Source organism: Nicotiana attenuata, unplaced genomic scaffold, assembly GCF_001879085.1.
Source record: "Nicotiana attenuata strain UT unplaced genomic scaffold, NIATTr2, whole genome shotgun sequence".
Classification (NCBI taxonomy): domain Eukaryota; kingdom Viridiplantae; phylum Streptophyta; class Magnoliopsida; order Solanales; family Solanaceae; genus Nicotiana; species Nicotiana attenuata.
Genome location: NW_017670426.1, coordinates 575,881 through 597,657, shown reverse-complemented (window position 1 = coordinate 597,657; position 21,777 = coordinate 575,881). Strand labels below are relative to the sequence as shown.

The following is a 21,777-nucleotide window of genomic DNA, read 5'->3' as shown; positions in this document are numbered from 1 at the left end:
TACGGTAAAATACTTACGTTAAATCCAGAATTTAATCATGAAGGAAGTTCATGGAATAATTGACAATCATTATGCTCAATCCCAAAGCTTCAACTCAATTGGTTAGAGTGTCGTACTAATAACGTGTTATAAAACAATAAAAGAACAAGAGCAATATTGCAGAGAAAGAGAGAGAGGGAATTCTTATTGAATTTTGGGATGAATTACAATGGAGTATAACCCTCTATTTATAGGGAGATAGTGACTTAGCCACCAAGTAATAAACCCTAGAATCTCTCTAAATATGGACATTCACCATAAATAGGATTCTATTTATAACAAAAACATAATTTTTACCTATATACACAGTGCAATTTTTCGACAAAGGGTGGTAAACTGACCACCCTTGTGACCAACCGTTTCCTTTGTATCTAAACCTCTCCTTGGAGAACCGTTTATTTTAATATAATCTCTAGCCCTCTCAACAAAGGGGGTGTAGCTCATATGGTAGAGCGCTCGCTTCGCATGCGAGAGGCACGGGGTTCGATTCCCCGCACCTCCATTCTTTTTCACTCTTTTTTCAGTTTTTTGTAGCACCACATGGCTCTTTTTTTTTTTGAGTTAGAAGTAAAAGAATTTTATTATTATTGTCAATCTGTAAAAATTAAGCTTTTCCAAGTGTAGCGTTTAACCTACTCATGGAACATGTGTAAAGGATCTCCTGAATGATATTCTATATTATCACTCTTCCCTTCTTCTTCTTTTTTTTTCTAAAAATGATAATTGAAAATATTGTAATCGAATAAAAGAAAATCTGTTTAATTCCTACTAACATTTTTTTTGAGTTTGTTGACTGCAAAAAGTTCCTCCTATACCGAATCTTCAAGTCTTAATGTGATGTTTAGCATTGACTACGTAATGAATAAAAAAAGAATATATATGAAGGGAGATCAAAGTGACTTTACTTCGACATTATTGAATAAGAAAATAAAAAAGAAACAGACTGTTCCTGCTATAAAACTTAGGTTATGGTCAACTCTTCAATTTGTAGTAATATCAACCAAATTTCCCGATTGAGATATAATTCTGTTTTTGTTATAAATAGAATTTTATTTACGGTGAATGTCTATATTTAGATAGATTCTAGGGTTTATTACTTGGTGGCTAAGTCATCCTCTCCCTATAAATAGAGGGTTCTTTCCATTGTAATTCATCCAAAAATCAATAAGAATTCTCTCTCTACTCTTCTCTGTAATACTCTTCTTCTTCATTTATTGTTTTATAACACGTTATCAGCACGAGACTCTAACCAATTGAGTAGAAGCTTTGGGATTGATCATAATGATTGTCAATTGTTCTATGAATTTCCTTCATGATTAAATTCTGGATTTAAGGTAAGTATTTTACCATATTTTTCTCTTTTATTCTATAATTTAATTTTAAATACAAGCAAAGACAATAAATTTTGATTACAACTCTAATGGAGTTTGTAAGAAATTATAACCACCCGAATTGGTAAAATTTCTATGTCTTGCCATGGTCAAAGTCATGTATGATCGTGAGCACAAGAAGTGAAAATCCGTCCCATTGAATTTGCTTCATTCTCATTCCCTTAAGAGAATGTGATAGCAGTATGTGATAAGTCTGAAAGAAGACAAAATTATTACTATGAATGTATCAATGGATATGGACGTGGCAATAGACGAAATTATAATCGTCATCATTTGTGGTAATGAGAACAATAAGGATTCTCAAAATAATCTTTCACTTTGTGAAAAATATTTGTCATCGATTTGACATGAGATTTTGTAAAGCACATATAGATGATTATGGTCCATTCATAATGTGAATGTGACAACATCTGATTTATGAATACATATTCATTCTTCAAAGAATATGAACGTGCTAGTGGTAGTGAATATACCGCACTCACCTCTAAAAGGAGGTTTGAGATGATATAAGAAAATAATGTCATTATTATGGCATGAATGGTCATTGGTCACGTACCTATTGTACGCCAAAATATTTTGGCATTGTGATTATTAAAAGACAACGGTAATGCAAGAAACAGATCTTGCATATAATTTTGACCATAACCATAATGGTATAACTTTCTCTTTAAAAGAGATATCCACCATATTGATGTTGATGAATATGTGGTAGTACAAAATTAATTGAGAGCTCAAGAAGAGCCAATTATTACTATTTTGGAGAAACACAATTGATTACCAATAAGGTATTGTGTTGTAGTAAGTCTCAAAGAAACTTATTTAGTTTCCAAAGTATACGCGAAAGCGGTTGATTATATTGAGACTATAAATCAAGGAAAGATTTAATATCTTCTATTACTACAACTTGTAGCTGGATAATATGTATGTGAAAAGCTACCCGTTTTATTCTCCAGTTTGTACTACACAAATAAAAGAATACCACAATAAAGTGGATATTTATTGATATAAAAACCCATATCATAATAAACTTGGAGTTTATTGATAATTGCACACGTCATGGCGTAAATCTGAAGTTTATCAATATTGATAATCTATTCAGTTGGCATAATTGGTTTAGTCATATTAGTTTAAGCATGATGTGCAAAAATAAACGAGAATTCACATGGGTTAATATTAAAAAACTAGAAAGTTCTTTACGAATTCTCTTATATTGCTTGTTCTTATTAATTAATAGACCAACTAAAATTGAGATTGAATCCCATGAATGCTGGAAATATCAAAGGTGAATATGGGCTCATTCACCTGCCATGTATACCATATAAGATGCATCTATGAGATGGTTACATGTGCGATTATTATTAACCCGCAACCTGGTGTTTGCGAGGTAACTTGCTCAATAATTTAATTTCGAGCATAATTTCCAAATTTTCTATTCAAGATAGTTTATCTTGATAAGTTGGTTTACATCACAACTGGTTTAGCAAAATAATTTATTGAGTGCCTCCACTTAGTAGCTAAACTATTGCTTATGAGAACAAAGTTATCTATATCAGTTTGATATAGGTTATATACGAAAGTATATTACATTCTCCCCTCACAAGTGGTTCAGGGTCAGGAGCCAAATAATTCCATCTTATTATTATTGATGTGCGGTTTATATTTTGATTAACACCATAACGCACAAAGGTGGATTCTCAAAGTTGAGGTAACAAGTTAGTTTTTCTTACATGTGGAGGAGACATGATAAACAGTTGAGAAAAAGTTATGTGGAATGAATTATCATTTGTACATTTAGATCCTCGAATAAGATAATATGAACTTGAAGTTCATAAAAGGATAATTCATTTGCAATATATTGCAAAGCATGCCAGACGCATTTGCTGACCCAAAGAAAGTAACTATATCTCACTGCAAATACTCCTATTGGAATAAGTCCTAGAAGGACAAAGTCTATGGTACGCTTAAAGCGTATAGACAAATCGGTTTCAAATAAACTTCTTGATAAAGAAGATGAGCAAATATAAAGGAGGCAAGTGATCTAGAAGATCACATGACATAACACTTCATAAAATCTCATGAGAGATTCATGTACCTGAATATATGAATGAAGAGATCTCTATGTTATGTCATTGTGAAAAAAATATTGAAACTGATATAAAATGTTTGTCGACGACATCTATGATAGCGCTAAATATATATATGAGGATCTTAAGTCTGAAGAAACAATTCAAATAGAATTGGTTTCATATGAAAGACATGTAGTTTTGAACATGTAGTTCAAACACTTGAAAGTTTAAAATCAATGGTATGTGCAATCAGTTTTCGATATCTTATATGTCTAGCATGACATTAAAACTTGATATGCATCTAAAGTCTATTATATGACTTATATGGCTTAACTTATGTGACACTCCATGAAAGATTTAAGTTGCTTGAAGCATATACAATTCTTGATCTTGAAGTACCACTTCCTCAGTGCAATTTGTGCACAAATGTTTCTTGCTATAACTATATGCATGATAATATGATAGCAAGATTTTTACCTCTATGTGAAGATATTGAAATGACGATTCCAACAAGATCATATGAAGATAATTCATCTCTATCAAGAATGATGATTTCAAGGTGCAATATACTCATTCAAGTTAATATGGCTGATTTGTTCATCAAATCTCTATCAAAGATCTTTTGAAGATGATGCACAAGATTGGAATGCAAATTCTCAAGGATGTGAATTGATGCTCTCATCAGGGGGAGTTAATACGCGTTGTACTCTTTTTCCCTTACAAGGTTTTGTCCCATTGGGTTTTCCTTGCAAGGTTTTTAACGAGGCAACCAAAAGGCGTACTGTTAGATATGTGTACTCTTTTTCCTTCTCTAGAATTTTTTTCCCATTGGGTTTTATTTTAGTTAGGGTTTTAACGAGGCATATTATCTGTTGAATAGACATTCAAGGGGGAGTGTTATAAATAGAATTTTATTTATGGTGAATGTCTATATTTAGAGAGATTCTAGGGTTTATTACTTGGTGGCTAAGCCACCCTCTCCCTATAAATAGAGAGTTCTATTCCATTGTAATTCATCCAAAAATCAATAAGAATTCTCTCTCTACTCTTCTCTGTAATACTATTCTTCTTCATTTATTGTTTTATAATAGTTTTTATTTTTCCTTCATTCTCAAAGGTAATGAATTAAGAAAATTGCTCTTTTAAATAAATCTTCGTTGTAAGAACATTAGTTGAGGCATCTCTTGATTTGAGGGTGATCGAAGTCGATGGCCAATAATGTTCGATTTGCGTGATTTGCATTTATTCTTTTATCGTCAATTTCAATATTACTTTGCTTTCTTAATTTGTATCAAATTATATCATGTATTCTTAAAATCGCGTTTAAATTCAATTGTTATTCGATCTTTAGGGTAAATAAACTATTTAAAAATAAATGAATTATATTCATCCTTAGAAGTTAGCTCCTAATCCACATTCATCTTCTAATATCTGTTTCTCCTTATTACATGCAAAATTCGTGGTCCAATTAGGAAGCTAGGTCGGTTGCCTTCTAGCTAGTAGTTATTCTAGTTATGAAGTTAGGTAAACATCGCTATATTCAAATTCTTTTTCAAAAGTGAGAGATATATGAGGGAAAATATCACGAAAAATATATATTCACACTTAGTGGGCGTTTGGACATAAGAATTGTAAAATTTCAAAAAAGGGTGAAAAAAAATTTCAAGTGAAAATGGTATTTGAAATTTAGAGTTGTGTTTGGACATGAATATAATTTTGGGTTGTTTTTGAAGTTTTGTGACTGATTTGAGTGAAAATTTTGAAACCAAATTTTTGGAGTTTTTCAAATTTTCGAAAAATTTCAAAATGAATCTTCAAGTAAAAATTTAAAAATTTATGAACAAATGCTGATTCCGGAAAAAAGTAAAAAAATTTTGAAAAAAAAAATTCTTATGTCCAAACGGGCTCTTAGTGTTTACCATGAATAAAATAACTTATAACCACAAGAGCCATAAATTAAAGTAAAATATGCATTACCTAACCATGAGATTAAGTAAAAAATATATATATGTAGAACACGTCTTTAGTTGATACAAAGATCGAGCGCAAGTATTCTTTTTCGAAATATCTTTCCAAATAAAATAGTTTCTAGACATAGAGAAATGAATGAAAAGTATAATGTGTTAAAAAGTGTAGTGACTAGAGGTCTCGGCAAAGTGTCTTAAAATAAAAAAACTGTTGATAAGGAGTGTCTTCCTTATCATGAGCCTTACGTAGTGTGAATGTACAACAACGACGACCCAGTATAGTCCCACAAGTAAGGTACGGGGAGTGTAGTTTATATGCAGATCTTACCTTTACCCCGACGGGGATAGTGTGAATGTAAATTAGTTAAATTACAACCCGTTTGATGGTTGCCACCTATTGTATGTATCGAATTGTTACTTTAAATACAATATTTATTTTGATAAATTTTATTATATTGTATCGTTATTCGTCATCAAGTAATGACAAAAAATATCGCTTTATGTAACGATCAATTTAATGCGGTCGTGTCATTACCTTTTTTCCCTCTCATTTTGCCCTTTTTCATTATTAAAAACAATAAAAATAAATGTGCTGGGATCCGACCTTTTCCCGGATCCCGCACATTGCGGGTGCTTACCTTGCATTTCTGCAAGAGGTTGTTTTCACGGCTCGACACTGTGACCTCCTGATCACATGGCAGCAACTTTACCAGTTACGCCAAGGCTCCCCTCTAACAACAACAACAACAACAACAAATCCAGTGTAATCTCACAAACAATCATATTTTATCATTTAACCTACCTTTTTATATAATAAATTTACCTCGTACTCTACTTTTTCTTTGTAATATTTCAAATTTATTATTCATATTATTTGTAGAGACGAAAAACGATACAACCTATTTAAATATTGTATTTATCAAAATAATATAGTACCAATCATCCAAATGATTTTCGAATTCTAATAAATGATCATAAAAGAAAAAATACACAACGCATATTGTTGCGCCATTTACAGGTCTGACTCAGACCTTTCTAATTCCTTCAAACCAAAAGAAAGTTGCCTTTTCTTGAACTGGATATTTACTTATATTATTATTTTCCAAGAGGGTGGGTGGGTTTCACGTGGCTACTATTAATAAATTAATGTGACAGTCAAAAAGGGAGGGGTGATACCTCATTATCCTCAAGAAATCAACTGTTTTTTTCAGTTACAACACGTTAGCCATAATTAAAGGAAGGTGACAATATGACAGTTGACAACTACCAAAAGTGTAAAATTTCTTGGAAATAAATTTAATATAAGTCTTTCCTAATTAAGACTAAAATAGACTAAAGTCATATGATCACTTATGAGTTGACACTTGCAAATGCAGTAAAGGTGGTTCATGAATCATAATTTAAGACTTTTATCCTAGTTGTTCAACTAAATTCTCTTTAAAAAAAAAAACTTAATTACTCATCCGTTTTCAATTTATGGGGCGATGTTTGACTTGGTACGAAATATGAGGTTTCTTTTTTTTTTTTTGGAAACTTATGATCTTGCATATATCGTGAGATTTTTTGCCTCTCTATCATTATAAGGTAGAGATAAGGTTTCGGGGGCGAATGGAGCTTAAAGTTATCGGGTTCAACTGAACCTAGTATTTTAGACGTGGAGCATAGAGCCGGGCATATATCGGGTAAAACCGATAACCCGAACCGTTAATTATTTATTAGGTTATCGGTATCGGTTTATTAGGTTAACTGTTTGGTAACGGTTTAAATTTTTTTTTTATTATTGGGTTATTGGTTCGGGCATCAGGTTGCCAATTTTGTTAATGGGTTAACCGGTAACCCAATAAGAATTAATAAAATTACGACTTACCCTTAAGTATATACATATGCTAGGGCTTCAGTTCATTCTCTCCTATTCTTTCTCAGCCGCACTCTTCAGTTGCTTCATCTTCATTCTTCAGTTTCGGGTATATTTTTGAACATTATTCTTCTCTACAATACGCTGAGCTTTGCAACAGGACAACATTTTCTTGCCTTCTAGGTGTTTTTTATTTATGTGGTATTGCCCATGCACAGATCAAGGTTTTGCTCTATGGTATCTTTTTTCAGGTTAGGCATTTGACAAACAACATCCAGTTTATCTTGGACCGATAGTACTATATGTTTGGACTTGTTAATTTTAAGGTGAAATTGCTACTACTTTGTATTGTTATTAATGTATTTGGACAACTGTTGTTGAAGAATTAGTACTATTCCAGTTGTGGTCACTGGACAGAACGCAGAAATTGGTAGTATACTATATGTAAATTCTTCTCTTTTTTGCTTAACTCCGGTGAATTGTCTTCTCTTTTTTGCTTAACTCTAGATTGAATTATCTTATCGGGTAAACCGATAACCGAACCGATAATGATCGATAACCGATAATCGATGTCTTATCGGTTCGGTTATCGATTTATCAAATTTGTAAACCGATAACCGATATGCTAAACTGATAATATTCATAACCGAACCGAGCCGACCGATGCCCACCCCTAGTGGAACATAAATATATGAGTAAAAATTACTAAAATTCCAATAAATAATAGATATGAACCCATAGCTTTAAAAATATAATAAGTAGGTTCAATGCTAAAACTCTTGAAGGTTGAATCCATAAAGCTTAAATCCTGAATCTGCCTCTGTAAGGTCTGCGTACACGCTAATCTCTCCAGATTCCACTTATAAAATTACACCGGATTTCTGTTGTTGTTGTATATACCGTGAGATTTGGCGTCTATAAAATATACTAAGTCTGAAATAAATTTAATAAATTATTTTCAAATATATAAAGATATTGTTCTTTTTCAACGCACTAATAAGGAAGTTATTTCACATAAAGTAGAACAAATTAAGTAAATAGTATGTCACTAGAAAAATTAAATTTTGGGGATTTAATCAAAGATAAAAAAAACTTAGGGCTAAAAAAAACATTCCTTTAATATAGGAGGAACCCTTTACTTTGCCCCTTTTAGTGTAGGGTACATCAAGACAATCTTTTGGCCTTTTACTATTAGTAATCTATTTTGATCCCATTAGAATGTGATAAACCATACTTTTACTCTGTTTTGGAATAAAGCTAATGTGGCAAAAAGATAAAGTTCCTTTTAACATTATCTTTGGTTGTTATTCATGTAATAGGTGTGGTACCCTCAAATTGTTTAACAAACTGGACCACAATGTGTACAGCTAAATTTTGAACATACTATTTATCCGAGTGAAATTTAAAAATAGCCAGATTACAAGTGATAATTAAAAAATAGTCACAATTTCAAAAGTAATCAAAATTTAGCCACTTTTCATGTAAAGATAAATTTGAACGAAAACACTGTTCAAAATCCGACTGGAGTTCGAATTTTTTACATGTGAATTTTCAACATAATATACTGAAGTTCCATATATTTATACTGGAACTCCAGTATCTGGTCCAACATAATATGCTGGAAGTTCATACACAGGTGCTCCAATCTCCAGTAAATTATGCTGGAATTTTTTGTGTGTTGGAGTTCCAATATAATATGCTGGAAGTTCATACACAGGTGCACCAATCTCCAGTATATTATGTTGGAACTTTCCGTGTTGCAGCAAAATAGTCGCTATTTTTTAATGAATTTGCAAACGCTGACTATTTTTCAATTACCAGTCCGAAAACTGGCTAGCCTCTGCTATTTATGCCCACCATCCCCACTGCCAAACCTAGAAAGAAAGAATTAACCCAAATAGCTTCCACCTAATCTTGTAAACTATAAATAATCGGTAGATATATAACATATGCATAATTAATATATAATATGTAATTATTTATAATCAATATATAATCTACGTGTACCGATTAGAAAAAGTAAATATTGAATCTAACCGGCTATTTGTATAATAATCAAAAAAATTGAGGGAAAGTCTTTTGTTTTCTGTTCGGTATTTAGTGCCTACATTAAAGTCTGGAAAAAAAAAATCAAATTTGACTTAGAAGTCCCATATTAAGGGTACTTATCCGAGGCCTCTGATAAAGATGACGGAATACTTAACGCTCTCTAAAATCCTTGTCGTTGAAATTAAGCTTCAATATGGAATCTGATTATGAGAATTCCTATTATCTTTTGGAAGTTTAATACCAAATGTTAACATAAAATATTCTGTACTTTGTGTTTTTAGAGGAAAAAAAAAAAAAATAGTAAACGCATTTTGGTAACTAAAATGCTAACGTTTTAGTGTGACTCCAACTTTTATAATTCATGCGTTTATTGGAAAAAAAAAATGCAATAAAAAACGCATTTCAGTAACAAATTATGCTAACATGATATGTGACTCCAACTTTTACAAATAATTCTTTGGAATATGCCTAAATTCTCTTGACAAAAGATTATACAATGTCACCAATATTATTTATGTTACTTTGCCCACAAATGTGAAAATTTAACACCATTTAAATATTAAGGATATCCCGTCTATAGTTACATAAAGTATAGTTAGTCCCAAAAAGAATAAAAGATGAAGGTATGATAAGTTAACATAAAAGTTGAAAATTTTAATTCGATTATTATCAGTTCTCTTAACGATGATCCATATATTCGACTCCAATTAATAAATTATTGAGAATAATTGATAATACTATTTTGTTATATATACAGTGGCGTACGCAGGATTTATCATAAGCGGTGTGACAATTTTGAACAGTAAACAAATAATAATTCATTATAACATCATATTAAAAAAAATATAATTCGAATTATTTTATAGAACACAGCTCAAATATCTTACTAAATATGAATTTTTATTTTTTAAAATATATTCAATATAACCTTATTTTAAATAATACTAAATACTTTATATATATATATATAACACCAAGTAATCACACAAAAACTCATCATTCATTTGATTATGCAAATTGTTATTAATCAATTTCAATGTTGATAAAGAAAATGAGCAGAAAAAAATAGCCAAACAACTTATAATACAGGTCAAATAATTTATTATTGCATTAATTAAATATACAAATGTAACTCTTGATCTATTGGTTTAGATGTCTTAATGCTTAAGATAAGAGTTCAAGAAAAATGAAGCGCCTGACCAACTGTGCTACACATCTATTGTTATCAAGTGGTGTCACTTTATTACATTTATCTTCATTTTTCCTGTCGGAGTTTTATTATACATACTTATTTAGTAAAAAATTCCGACGAAGCAGTGTCACGTGACACCGCTCGGGCTAAGGTAGATCCGCCCCTATATATATATATATATCGTCTTTTTTGTTTTTATAGTGTCATATGATGTTTTAACAACTGCATTGAATTTCAAAACGCCAAAAATGATCATATACTTGCATTGAAACCATTCTGCCAAAATAATATCATACGTAAGGAAAGTTTGTTAAAGAATAATAAATAAAAAATGTTTTGTTGCTACTTTCGGCAGATTACTGGTTTTATTGATAAGATTTACATAAATAGGAAAAACATTTATTTCAAAGGATTACAGTTTTTGTTGATAAGATTTGCATAAAAAACAAAACATTAAAATGACTTGATGACTCAACCAAAACAAATAGAAAAAGACAATGTCAAATATTATATTTTTTTTAAAACAAGAATGTCAAAATGAGAAATCTAGAAGCAAGAACACAAGGAAACATACCCCTCGAAAATCAACATACCACATATTAACAATTTTTTTACCTTCGCCACAACTTCCAATGTTGGATTTTTTGTATAAAATATGGTCCAAAATAACTGCTAACAGAAAATAAAAATCATGGGACTGAACAATGAAGAAAATAAAAAATATATTTTCAGGAATCTAGGTGACTATCACCTCGTTATTTTCAGAATTAAAGACAATAAAGACAAATATTACATAATATTTTAATCAACCAATTACGTACCTCGTTAATTTCAGAATTAAAGTTTAGAATATCAGACTATTAAAAATATTATTTATGTACTGTAATATTTCTTTTTATTCATTTGAAAGCTAGTTTTCTTTGGGCTACACATTAAGTTATCTAGCATTGATTAGACTAATACAAATTCATGTTAAAATAGCACGGTCTAATCAGTTTTCGTATTAGTCATTCAAAAATAGCCAGCATTTACCAAGTCAATGAAAAATAGCCACTATTTTACTGCAACAGAGACCAGTCCAGCATAATATACTGGAGTTCGGTGCACCTGTGTATGAATTTCCAACATATTATGCTGGAACTCCAACACACGGAAAGTTCCAGCATAATATACTGGAGATTCGAGCACTTGTGTACGAACTTCCAGCATATTATACAGGACCGGTATACTTTGCTGGAACTCCAGTATATTATGCTGGAACTCCAGCATAATATACTGGCGTATTTTCCAGGTTTTGAACAGTGTTTTCGCTCAGATTTATCTTTACATGAAAAGTAGCTAAATTTCGATTACTTTTGAAACTGGGCTATTTTTGAACGACCACTTGTAAATCTGGCTATTTTTTAAATTCAAAAATAGCCAAATTCACAAGTGGTAATTGAAAAGTAGCCACATTTTCAAAAGTAATAGAAATTTAGTCACTTTTCATGTAAAGATAAATCTCAACGAAAACACTGTTCAAAATCCGGAAAATATTCCAGCATAATATACTGGACTTCCAGCATAATATACTGGTCCAGCATAATATATTGGAGTTCATAAGCAGGTGCTCCAATCTCCAGTATATTATGCTGGAATTTTCCGTGTGTTAGAATTCCAGCATAATATGCTGGAAGTTCATACACATGTGCACCAATCTCCAGTATATTATGTTGGAGCTTTCCGTATTACAGTAAAATAGTGACTATTTTTTAATAACTTTACAAACGCTGACTATTTAATTATCAGTCCAAAAACTAGCTAACCCGTGCTATTTTCACTAAAAAAAATTGGTCACTCTCAGGACTCATAGCTTAACCAAAAGGCTCGAACACGAGATACCGATTAAGAATATATGGATCCCATTCATTCGATTACATATCTTCATGGTTAAAATGTAAAAATAATTAAGCGTTATAAATAAATTAATATACGTGAAACTAAATATTTAGAAAATAGTTTTAATCAATCAACTATTTACCAATTTCAACCGGTTAAGGAATTAAGGTCCATTACATATATTCAAATTAGTATTCCTAGAATTAGATTACTTTAAATTAATAAATTATTTACCATAATTCTTCTTTTTACTCGGATTTAATTTTAGTCATCATACATTAAAACTGACACAAGTGGAATAAAATATTAGAAAAAAATATTAAAATCATTATATTATTTTTGGTACTTGGGTTAATCATGAGTTAACAGTAGTAGAATCAAGAATCTAGAGAGTCCTACTAAGTCTAGACACAATCCCCCATATAAACACTTTTTCTGAAGCCACCATCAGACTTTAGACCTACTCTACACGTGTCCCTTTTCTTCTTCTTCTTCTTCATCTTCTTCTTCCTCTCTTAATAATTCTTGAAAATTCTTTCAACCCAACTAAGTAAAGGGTGTTGGAGAAAATAATTTTTAGTTTTATTTTTTAGCAAATAACCGTGGTTTTACACCTATAAAAGCTTGGACTAGGAGTCTTTGTTTCAAGTCTGAGTCTTGTCAATAACTAAAGATTGGAATTTTATATCTTCTTTTTTACCAAAACCCAAATCTTCTTCTTCTTTTTATTGTTGGAGTTAGTTTTTTTTTTTTTTTTTAAATTGGGATATATCATCATGTCAAAGAGTATATTGGTGACAGGGGGAGCAGGGTATATTGGGAGTCATACAGTGTTGCAATTACTGCTTGGTGGCTACAAAACTGTTGTGATTGATAATTTGGATAATTCTTCTGAAATTGCTATCAAAAGGGTTCAGGAACTTGCTTCTCAATATGGCCCTAACCTTTCCTTTCATAAGGTACTTTTCTTCTCTCTGTTTTTCCTTTTCATGGGTCTGTGTGTGTGTGTGTTTTCAGAATTATTAAGGATAAGGTGGAATTGTATGAATTTGAGTTATAGGTTCTTATTTTAATGTAAAGTTTGTATTTTTATGGGGTTCTTGAATTTTTTTGTTTTTCCTTTTCATGGGTCTGTGTGTGTGTGTGTGTGTGTGTGTGTGTGTGTGTGTGTGTGTGTTCAGAATTATTATGGTTAAGGTGGAATTGTATGAATTTGAGTTATAGGTTCTTATTTTAATGTAAAGTTTGTATTTTTATGGGGTTCTTGAATTTTTCTGTTTTTCGTTTTCATGGGTGTGTGTGTGTGTGTGTTCAGAATTATTATGGTTAAGGTGGAATTGTATGAATTTGAGTTTTGGGTTCTTATTTTAATGTAAATTTTGGATTTTTATGGGGTTCTTGAATTGTTTGAGTCAGTATACTGTTGCTAGGTGGTCAATCTCTTTGTTCTTTTTTCTCTTTGAATTTTATGCCATGAGCATAGGAGAATTTTTCTGGGGTTTGTGAAAAAAGGTGGAATTGTATGAATTTGAATTTTGGGTTTTGTTTTTTTAATGTAAAGATTGGATTTTTATTAGGTTCTGAAATTGGTTTAATCAGTAAAATTTTTGTATGTGGTCAATCTCTGTGTTCTTGTTTCTTTTTGAATTGTAAGTTAGAATAATTATTTCTGGTGTATCATGTGCTTCTTTCTCCATTTAACAAACTGTCAAACTGTTTTTTTCTTTCCATATGTAGACAAACTGTTAACAATCCAGAAATTTGGGTGCAAATTATTCTCAGTAGTCTGTTTAGTTTGGTGTTTTCTGCTTGGTGGTAATAATTGTGTAGGCCACAGTAAAATTTTCTTTAGTGAACACCTTTGCCTTTATTGCCTTTAATTCATTATAGTTTTCCTGTATAACAGTACCTTTACTTTACAAGGATTAAGCTGATTTCTTGTTTCTATTTTTTTAAAAAGTTTGTGACTGAATTCTATGGTTGTTTTGTCTTATAACGCAGGTGGATCTACGTGATAAGCCTGCAATTGAGGAGATTTTCCGGTCTAACAAGTAAGTTCTATCATCCCTCACAAAAAGAAAAAAAATCTGCCTCAGTGGTTATTATAAGACTGGATTTTTATTTCGAACTTCCTCAATATTGATTAATATGTAGTTACATTGTACGTGCGATAGTTTATTTGCTGTGTTGAGTCTCAATTTGATCAGCAGTTTGCATGAATTATGTACTCTTTTACATGAAACAAAGCTATGGAGAATAAGTGTTTAATGTCTGCATCAACATATTGTGACTCTTTTGCTCAAATATATTACTTTTTGATACATTGGTTTGCCTTCAATTACGTATTCGATGCAGATTTGATGCTGTTATCCATTTTGCTGGACTAAAAGCAGTAGGTGAAAGTGTCCAGAAACCTTTGATGTATTTTAACAACAACCTTATAGGAACAATTACTCTGCTGGAAGTCATGGCAGCACATGGATGCAAAAGGGTAATTCCTCGCACTTTGGAGAACTTTTAATATGCATCTACTTTTCTTGCAAGTAAATGTCTTGATTGGTTTTCTTCTCCATATCTACAGCTTGTGTTTTCGTCGTCAGCTACTGTTTATGGTTGGCCAAAAGAGGTTCCTTGTACCGAGGAATTCCCCCTGAGTGCTGCAAATCCTTATGGACGGACAAAGGTACTTTCAATTGTTTCATCTCGCATATTCAGCGCTCAAGTTGTTGAATTTCAAAACTGAAATGTAGCCTAGTTTGGCTGCTTTTCTGTCTAGTTTGCTGATAAGAGGGCAAGCCTTGTATATTCCTTTTATTTTCTTGTTGTAGTTTTACTTTTTTGGTTCTTATTGGTTGAAGAGTTCTGTTTCTGTTTATTCTGTCTGTTCATAATATAACAAGACTCAATAAATGGTCAGCTCTTCATTGAAGAAATATGCCGTGATGTACGATCCTCTGACTCCGAATGGAAAATCATATTGCTGCGGTACTTTAATCCTGTTGGTGCTCATTCAAGTGGCCACATTGGTGAAGATCCGCGTGGAATTCCCAACAACCTTATGCCCTTTGTTCAACAAGTTGCTGTAGGCAGAAGACCGGCGCTGACAGTTTATGGAACTGATTATGCAACAAAGGATGGTACAGGGGTATGACTGTATTTTCAATAGCAAATCTTTAGTTGTGTTAGAAATGTTTAAACTTCCAATGTTATTCCTACGTCCTATTTTATATTACAGAAATTATGATTTGAGATGTCCACATTTTTTCAAACACTTCTTGAATTATTTAATTAAAACATTGTGATTTGCAATACTGTTCATGTAGCTTTTAAATGTATAAATTCATTTAAAAAAATGTCAAGCAATACCATAAGTTACTGCTTTGACATTAAATTGTTCAGATTCATTGTTCTGGGCTTCTGGTTTCTTTTTGTAGTTTGTCAAAATGTGACAAAAATGTCATAACTGTCCCGTATATGAGCTTTTCCTCAGAGAATGATTATGTTTTTCAGGTCCGTGATTACATTCATGTTGTGGATTTAGCAGATGGACACATAGCTGCCTTGCAGAAGCTATCCGATCCTTCCATAGGTGTGTACTTCTATTTGTATTACTTGTTTTATTTTCGCGTTTAAAGTTCTTAACTGTACTTGAAAAGTGTCCTTTCGGATTCATGTTCTTTCAATCACAATGTTTCTTTCAATCATAATAATGCGTGCTTCTTTCTGCTTTATGTTCCCCTGTCATTAACATGGCAGTAGAACAGATCTTCCATACAAGTCATATTATGGAAGAAACATCAGAGTTTTTATCATGATAGTTTAATATTTTAACGTTGGCTCATTTTCGAGTTGTTGTGCTATGCTGATTTTGATCGATTCTTTTAGGCTGTGAAGTGTACAACTTGGGAACCGGAAAAGGAACTTCAGTCTTGGAAATGGTGGCTGCATTTGAGAAGGCATCAGGAAAGGTAGTCTTTTTATTGCATTCTTCCATTATACTTATATCGTTAAGTCCGCCTTTGCAAGCTTATATTCTGATTCTTGTTGAGGATAATGCACACTCCCTGGTTTACTCAGTCTTCCTATTTGGAATGATTTGTCATTTGATTTTGTGAGTTAGTAGCATGTTCCTGCAAAAACTCAAATGGTATAATGCAGCACTTCCATTTCCTCTCGACGGCGGAGGAAAGGATTTCACGGTTGATGCCAACAACGGTTTTCCTGAACCCTTAAGCTGTGAGGCTGTTTTGTGGTTACTAGTGTTTCCATACAAGTGCTACCTCCTCCTCTTCTTCTTCTTCTTTGGTTTTTTTTTTTTTTTAGGGGGGGGGGGGGGGAGGGGGGGGGAGCTAGTTTAGGCGCACTTCGACTAATCTGCTGGAGGCCTGCTACTTCCCACCAGGACACTGAATCGGGTAACTCTATGTACGAAGGCTTAGACGAGTGTTAGTTCTTTTCCATCTCATCACCGAGTGATATTCATTTTTCTTTTTCAGCCTCTTTGTGGGGAAAGACTTTGCTAATTCTGCAACTTTTTACTTGTTGTAAAGGCCTTTATGAATGTTTATGGTGGTGGACTAATTACCTCTCTTTGTGCTCCTTTTAGAAAATTCCATTGGTGATGTCTGGTCGACGGCCTGGGGATGCTGAAATTGTATACGCTGCTACAGAGAAAGCAGAACGCGAATTAAAGTGGAAGTAAGTGACATTTGCAACTATATACTCATGCAAAATGTAGTTAACTAAGTGATCTGTTTACATTGCATTTTAAGGTTCTTAACACATCGATAGCATAGGCCGTTCCAACATATAAGCAATGGGTGCATATGTTACCTTCATCCCAAACTCAGAATATATATGAATATAAAAGATCGAGAGAATTTTTTACAAAATACACGTGTATTAATAGATGCGCGCACTATCTTTAAATCCTGGATTCGTCTCTAAACAGTCTGACTTATGTTGCAGGGCGAAATATGGCATCGAAGAGATGTGCAGAGATCAGTGGAACTGGGCTAGTAAGAATCCCTATGGTTATGAAGGAATTCCAGAATCAAATTGTCACTGAAGTCAAACTGCATAATTTATCATACAATTATTCTGCCAATCAGTGGCCATAAGTCTTTTAAGGGATGATTTAGAATATACTAAGTATTAGGATTGTAGAGGGGATGGGAATGTTTATATTATCTTAGCTTAAAGTTTCAAAATGTAAGTGGAGTTCTCATTATTTAGTGAAAGATAAAAAGGGGTAAAGTTGATGAATAATAGCTTGTTCAGTTTAAGCTTATAGCAGTATTTCATTTGTTCTTTCATTCCTTTCCTTGTAATTATCAGCATTTTAGTCTTCTTATTTTAGCAGTATATCGCTGATCCAAATTTGTTTGGGATTGAGGCGTGGTTGATTTATATTGAGGCGAGATGTTCTTTATTTATCTCCTTTTATTAGTCGCGGCGAAGCCGAAATATTACTTTAGTCATCTTCACATAGACAAGAGTGGGTTGCTCTAGTGGTGAGAGCCTCCACTTCCAACCAAGAGATTGTGAGTTCGAGTCACTCCAAGTGGTATAATCCCACTAGTATGGGGTCTGGGGAGGGTGTGTAGGCAGACCTAACCCCTATCCTAGGGTAGAGAGGCTGTTTCCAATAGACCCTCAGCATCCCTTCCTACAAGAACTCCAACCTTGCTCTTTGGGTGACTCGAACTCACAACTTCCTGATTGGAAGTGGAGGGTGCTCATCACTAGAGCAACCCACTCTTGTTGTTGTAGTCATCTTCACATAAATATCTCTGGTAAATTCGTCGGTTGAAGTAAGAAGAAAGTCACCGCTTTTTGTTACTGTTTTTTTCAATTATAATGTGACTATGTTTTTTTAAGTTGAGGATCTATCGGAAAGAGCCTTTCTATACTGAAATTGTATGTCGTTCAATTATCCAAAAAGAGAAAAAAACAAAAGAAAGACAGGTATATAAGTCAATTTCGTTAATTAAACACTTGTCTAAATTTGGCTAGAAGGCAAAATAGTTCCATCAAATCCACTTTGTATCCTGCCAACTCTGCTTACTACTCTTTCTACGACACTATATATCTACGGTTGAATAGCTAACACGTCCATTTTGTAGTTTTCAATTACTTATCACCAAAGATTGTCGTGGAATTAGGGGTATCAATATGGGCGGGGCCGGGCTAATTCAGCCCAGCCTATGTGGGCTTTAACAATTGACGGGCTGTGTTAGCCCACCATTTTGATGGGCCTTATAATGGCCAGCCCACCCCAGTCCTATGTGGGCTGCGGGCCCCCACGGGCCGGCACATTATTTTTTAAAATATAATTTTTATATATTTTTTTAAGTTCTAACCTAAAAAAAAAGACAAATATTTAAAAGTTAAAAAAATCTTATTGGAAAAATTTCATAAAACTTTATAACTTTTTATATTGTTCGAATATATTATACTCTGTCCGTTCCAGTTTACACTATTTTCTTTTTGGTTCGTTTCAAAAAGAATGACCCCTTTCTTAATTTGGAAATAATTTAGCTTAAACTTCCAATTTTACTCTTAATGAGAAACTTTTATAACAACACAAATACTCTGGACTCTTTTTTGACTTGTTTAGAACCATAAATTTCAAAAGTCTTCTTTTTGTCTTAAACTCGTGTCCAGTCAAATAGGTTCACATAAATTGGAACGGAGGGAGTAATAAACACTAAAAAAAGTAAAAGACAAGATTATTTCATTCACTAAAAGTCAAAACTCAAAACAAACTATTCAAGAGAACGTCCATGACACTTATGGGATATCCAACACATTATCTTCATCAAATACATTTGAATCCGCTTGTGAGAAGGTTGTCTTAACATCTTCACTTTCATCTACATCTACAATTCGTTGCAATATTAATTAGTTAAATATTAAGAATAATTACAAATTTTTAAAACTAATTAACGTTTTAAGATTTTGATCTTTTAATATGATGAGCTTAATGAACTTTAAGCTTGGGATACTCTTCTTGTTATTTTTGTGTCTTACTTTTTATATTTTATATATTTTAAATACGTATTTTTATTAGGCCCACGGCCCGGCCCGGCCCAGCCTCAGTCAAGCCTCACGGGCCACGGGCTTACTCGGGCCGGGCTTAAAAGCCTCATTTTCAAATGGGCTCAAAAAATTCTAGCCCAGCCCTGTTAAATCACGGGCTGAGCTGGGCCGGCCCAACGGGCCAAGCTCATATTAACGGCTCTACGTGGAATGAATAAGAATCTTTTGTTTTTAATCAGAAGTCTCGGGTTTTAAGCCTTTGATATAAAGTTTCCTTTAGCATGGAGTGCCTCCCTTTTTTAATGGATCTTACACTTCACGGATCTGGAATAATTCCTTTTGTACGAAGCGATTTTCCTCTTTTAGTGGGCCAATCACTTTTTTTTAATAGAATTATTAACACTTTAACTTTCACGTTTGAATAAAGTAATTTTTTTGTACCGTTAAATTATTTAAAAGTCAATTACCTGTAATTGTCTATAGCTAGATTAATATACTGTTTACAGAGAAGATAAATAATATGCTGAAGTTGGTCAAACTACATTAGACGTCTAAAGGATATTTGCTTCATCATTATGTATCAAAATCAAGTAATGTTATGCCTAGTGAATTTTCTTGACAAAACAATTAGTTAAGTGTCATTATCCAGTTTTGCACCGCCCATTAAACATTGGGCCATTTGGATCACTTGCATATCAATTTTTAAGGGAGATCTTTAAAAATAGCCAGATTTACAACTGGTCGTTCAAAAATAGTCCAATTTCAAAAGTAATCGAAATTTAGCCACTTTTTATGTAAAGATAAATCTGAGCGAAAACATTGTTCAAAACCCGGAAAATACTCCAGTATATTATGCTGGAGTTCCAGCATAAGTATACTTGAACTCCAGCATATTATACTGGAGTTCCAGGATAGTATGCTGGAACTCCAGCATAATATGATGGAGTTCCAGCATAAATACACTAGAACTCCAGCATAATATACTGGAGTTCCAGCAAGTATAATGGTCCAGTATAATACACTGGAGTTTGGAGCACCAGTACTCCAGTCTCCAGTATATTATACTGGAGCCAGCAAAGTATACCGGTCCAGCATAATATACTGGAGTTCATACACAAGTGCACCGAAACTCCAGTATATTATGCTGGACCGGTCTCTATTGCAGCAAAACGGTGGCTATTTTTCATTGACTTGGTAAATGCTGGCTATTTTTGATTGACCAGTCCGAAAACTGGCTATACCGTGAAATTTTGGCATTTCTAACCTAACTTGCCAATAACGGGGCTTTTGCATTTATACCCGATTTTGGGGTCACAATTAAACATATACCCACTTTGCAGAAAAATTTGCAAGCCTACCCACTTTACGATCAACTTCAGACTTATCGGGTCTGAGGTTAAAAAAATTTAGTTTGAAGTGAAAAAGATTGCACTTCAGATTAAAGCCAAATAGGTCTGAAGTGCAACCAACGATTTCATGCACTTAAGGTCAATAAGTCTGAAGTTAAAAATTACACTTCAGATGCACTTAAGGCCAAAAGGTCTTAAGTGCAACAAACGTTTTCCTACACTTAAGAACAATAAGTCTGAAGTAAAAAATTGCACTTCAGATGCACTTAAGGCCAAAAGGTATGAAGTGCAACCAACGTTTTCATGCACTTAAAGCCAAATAGGCCTAAAGTACAAATTGCCAAGAAACATAAATTTGTTCTTCGAATTTTAACAATCCAATATGCAATTTAATACCTAAATCTACTCCAAATGAGCACAATTTTGAAACATAACCTCCAAATATCATCAAGAACAAACCCCAACCATCAATTTGTCAAAACAACAATTAACTAACGAACCCATTTTACAATTAATAAAAAAAAGAGGAAGAAATCCTAAGCAATAGTAAAAAATAAAGCGCCACAACAGATCATCACTATAAAATATCATAAACAACCTTAAAATATGTTCACAAACAACATATAAAATCACAGTCACCCAGAGAAGAAGAAGAAGAAGAAGAAGAAGAAAGTGGAGAAAAAGGCCTGAAGTTGTTTAAAAAGTGGGTGCAAGTTAAAAAAATTTAAAAAGTGGGTACAGGTTAAATGTGGGCGACCAAATAGTGCGCCAGTGCAACATTTCGGCCAATAATCCAAAGCTAATCAAAATATAGGCCCAACAAGCTAACTTCAAACCTTACCCGTAAGGGCCCGTATATATATATATATATATATATATATATATATATATATATATATATATATATATATATATATATATATATATATATATATATATATATATATATA

General features: G+C 32.7%; 1 protein-coding gene and 1 non-coding gene across 2 annotated transcripts; both read left to right on the top strand.

Moving 5' to 3' along the window:
- Window positions 1–468: 468 nt before the first annotated feature.
- On the top strand, window positions 469–541 carry TRNAA-CGC. Its single transcript has one exon. It is a non-coding gene; the product is annotated as a tRNA-Ala (tRNA).
- Window positions 542–12,870: 12,329 nt separating this feature from the next.
- LOC109239258 (UDP-glucose 4-epimerase GEPI48-like) lies at window positions 12,871–17,790 on the top strand. Its single transcript, XM_019405803.1, has 9 exons — window positions 12,871–13,396; window positions 14,439–14,488; window positions 14,793–14,928; window positions 15,019–15,120; window positions 15,355–15,582; window positions 15,948–16,026; window positions 16,323–16,405; window positions 17,044–17,135; window positions 17,406–17,790. Exons 1-9 carry the CDS (start codon window positions 13,214–13,216, stop codon window positions 17,503–17,505), a joined length of 1,053 nt encoding a protein of 350 aa, XP_019261348.1. The 5' UTR covers window positions 12,871–13,213; the 3' UTR covers window positions 17,506–17,790.
- The last annotated feature ends 3,987 nt before the right edge of the window (window positions 17,791–21,777 follow it).

Bases quoted from the DNA above. Each gene is read 5' to 3' on its own strand.
- LOC109239258 (XM_019405803.1), top strand. From the start codon at position 13,214: ATGTCAAAGAGTATATTGGTGACAGGGGGAGCAGGGTATATTGGGAGT. The intron at 13,397-14,438 runs GTACTTTTCTTC...CTTATAACGCAG, and splicing joins CTAACCTTTCCTTTCATAAG to GTGGATCTACGTGATAAGCC. The intron at 14,929-15,018 runs GTAATTCCTCGC...CCATATCTACAG, and splicing joins CAGCACATGGATGCAAAAGG to CTTGTGTTTTCGTCGTCAGC.